General features: G+C 63.3%; 1 protein-coding gene across 1 annotated transcript; it reads left to right on the top strand.

The window, feature by feature from the left end:
* Positions 1 to 183: 183 nt before the first annotated feature.
* LOC104516165 (serine/threonine-protein kinase/endoribonuclease IRE1-like) lies at positions 184 to 2,774 on the top strand (the record flags this gene model as incomplete). Its single annotated transcript, XM_010160399.1, has 5 exons — positions 184 to 274; positions 371 to 662; positions 1,457 to 1,556; positions 1,743 to 1,942; positions 2,627 to 2,774. Coding segments are annotated over 5 exons (831 nt in total), but the record flags the coding sequence as incomplete, so codon positions are not given.
* Between the last annotated feature and the right edge of the window lie 108 nt (positions 2,775 to 2,882).

The following is a 2,882-nucleotide window of genomic DNA, read 5'->3' as shown; positions in this document are numbered from 1 at the left end:
GCCCCACGGATGAGAGGGCTGCAGCCCCACGGAGGTGGGGGGAGAGGCAGGACCTGGATAAACACAGGCTACAAAAGCCATTGCAAGAGGAGGGTGGGAGAAACAGCCGGGTGGTTAGAGAGCTGGGTGTGCTCCGTACAGGCGCGGAGGCTGAAGGACGGCTCTCCTCATCTTCCTCTGCAGATGCAGAACCAGACGTGATTGTAGTTGGGAAAGTCTCTTTTAACCCCAAGGATGTGCTGGGCCACGGAGCTGGAGGAACCTTTGTCTTCAGGTGGGTGACACCCTGGGGTGGGGTACCTCGTTCTCCTGGGAGCCACAGGGACAGCACCAAGGCAGCTCCTTCCTTGGGTGGTGGCCGGTGATTCAGGGGCTTCTGCGAATGGGTTGCCACCTTCCCCTTCTCGTGGTCCTCATCAAACCCATCTGGGGAGCTGGGCTCGTGGGACACCGGCATCGACTCTCTGCACAGGGGACAGTTTGATGGCCGGAACGTGGCCGTGAAGCGCCTCCTGCCCGAGTGTTTCCATCTCGTGGATCGCGAGGTCCAGCTGCTCCGGGAGTCGGACGACCACCCCCACGTCGTCCGCTACTTCTGCACCGAGAAGGACAAGCAGTTCCACTACATCGCCATCGAGCTCTGCTCCGCCACGCTGCAGGAGGTGAGCCCCCCTGTCCTGGGGCCGGTCATGTGGGGCTGCTGCAGGGGGTCTCTTGATCCATCCTGCATGTCCCTATTCCCGTGGGTGCAGGTCGGTCCCCAGGAGTTCCATCCGTGGTGGCAGGGGGGTCCTGCAGTGCTCCCGCGGGAGCTGTGTGTGCCTGGGGACAGGGTTGGCAGCTGTCAGACCCCCATTCAGAGCCCTTTTTGGGGTTCCTGCCTGGCCTCAGCCCTGCTCCGAGCCTGCTTCCCAGCAGTGGGAGGGAGCAGCAGCCGGATCCAGCCTGGGCAGGTTGGGAGGTGCTTTGGAGAGCCAGAGCAGGCAGCAGCAGCACTGCTGCTGTGTCAGCCAAGCCTCTGCCCTTGTTCTGCCGATTTGCCCCTCCAGGAGGGATCAGCACAGCCCTGAGCCTCAGGATCGATGGGAACAGTTGTTCCCTGTTCCCATTCGGGCGCCCTCGGTGCGGCAGCCAGCTCCCTGGCACTGCACCCCAGGGCCGAGGGTTGCTGAGCCCCTTCCCCAGCACACACTGGGGCTGGGGGAGGAGAAGCATCCTTCTGTTGCTGTGTACAGCACGGGTGTTGCTCAGACTGGAGGTCCAAGGACACGAGGGAGGGCAGTTTGTTTCAGGGGGAATAGGTGCTGACTGGAAGAGCTGGAAGTGGGAAGCCTTGGGCGCAAACCCAGCCTCCAGTGGGCTCGGCTCCTTCCACCTCTGTCAGCCCTGCGAGAAGTCTCTCTCCCAGTAAATCGGGGCAAACCAGTTCATCTATTTCTACTCCTGTGTGTTCCAGTACGTGGAAAGCCCCAGCTTTGATCGGCAGAGCCTGGACCCGGTGTCCCTCCTGCACCAGACCATGTCCGGGCTGGCCCACCTCCACTCCCTCAGCATCGGTAAGCGGGCAGCGGGCAGGCGGGCACCGTGCCCGGCGAGCAGACCCAACCCCGGCCTCAGCCGAGGGGTTCAGGCAGCAGCTCTTGGGGTCGGCAGTGTGCGGGGCAGCAGGCAGAGCCCTGCTCCTGGCACCGGCACCAGCACCAGCCCTGCTGCGGGAGGTGACACTGCCTGCTCCCTTTCAGTCCATCGTGACCTGAAGCCCTGTAACATCCTCATCTCCGTCCCAAATCGCCACGGCCAGATCCGAGCCGTCATCTCTGATTTTGGCCTCTGCAAGAAGCTTCAGGGGGGACGACAGAGCTTCAGCCTCCGCTCCGGCATCCCTGGCACCGAGGGCTGGATCGCGCCGGAGGTGCTGCAGGAGGGTCCAAAGGAGAACCCCGTCAGTGAGCTGCGGACGCATCCCCTCACCCCGGGTGCCCCTGAGCTCATCGTGGCAGAGCCCCCCATGCCGGCATCGGCCTCTCCGCTTGCTGCCGAAATTCAGACACGAGCTGTGAGAGCCGAACCCAGCCCAGCTCCTCGCCTGGAGCACCCTGAGCAGTGGCTCTCCCTGCTTTCCTGCCCTCACCGGGACAGTGCCCGGAGCGCAGCGCAGGGCATCTCCTCTGGCTGCAGTCCTTGTGGTGGGAAGGTCAGAGGGGGCTGAGACTCACTGCCAAGGGGGTGCTTCTGCTCCTCAGTTTAGCCGAGGGAATCCTGTTCCAGCTGGAGGCCGGTTGCTGTACTGGTCCCCAGCAGGGCACATACTGGTGCTGGCAACGCGCTCCCCATAGCCTCGTGCGGAGGTCAGTGGCACGGCGGGGGAGACACCAGCAGCCCTGGCACCTCCGTCTGTCCCTGATGTCCTGACTCCGGTCAGTGCCCCTGGAGCCCCTTCCCTGCCAAGGACCTGATGCCATGGGGGCTTTGCTGGCTCCAGGGAGCAGCAGGAACACTGCTGCGATGCGTTTTCCAGCAGCTCTGTAGCAAACAACAAAGGGTTCACGTCAACAAATGGAAAAGGGGGGAGGCAAAAGCTTTTTTCACCCTGTGAGGGTCCCATCTCTCCCCTCGTGTTTTGCAGACGTGCGCCGTGGACATCTTCTCAGCCGGCTGCGTCTTCTACTACGTGCTGTCGGGAGGGCAGCACCCGTTTGGGGACAGCTTGCGGCGACAGGCCAACATCTTGGCGGGCTCCTACCAGCTCAGCTGCCTGCAGGAAGAAGCTCACGGTGGGTCCCTTCCCCGCGGGAGCCCTGAGCTGAGGGGTGCCACTCCCAGCCCTTCCGGGAGGAGTTAGCTCTCCGCTGTGTTGTTTCTCCTGCCAGATAAGCTCGTTG

This window comes from Eurypyga helias, unplaced genomic scaffold, assembly GCF_000690775.1.
Source record: "Eurypyga helias isolate BGI_N326 unplaced genomic scaffold, ASM69077v1 scaffold31421, whole genome shotgun sequence".
NCBI classification, from domain to species: domain Eukaryota; kingdom Metazoa; phylum Chordata; class Aves; order Eurypygiformes; family Eurypygidae; genus Eurypyga; species Eurypyga helias.
This window is presented reverse-complemented; position numbering and strand designations above follow the sequence as displayed.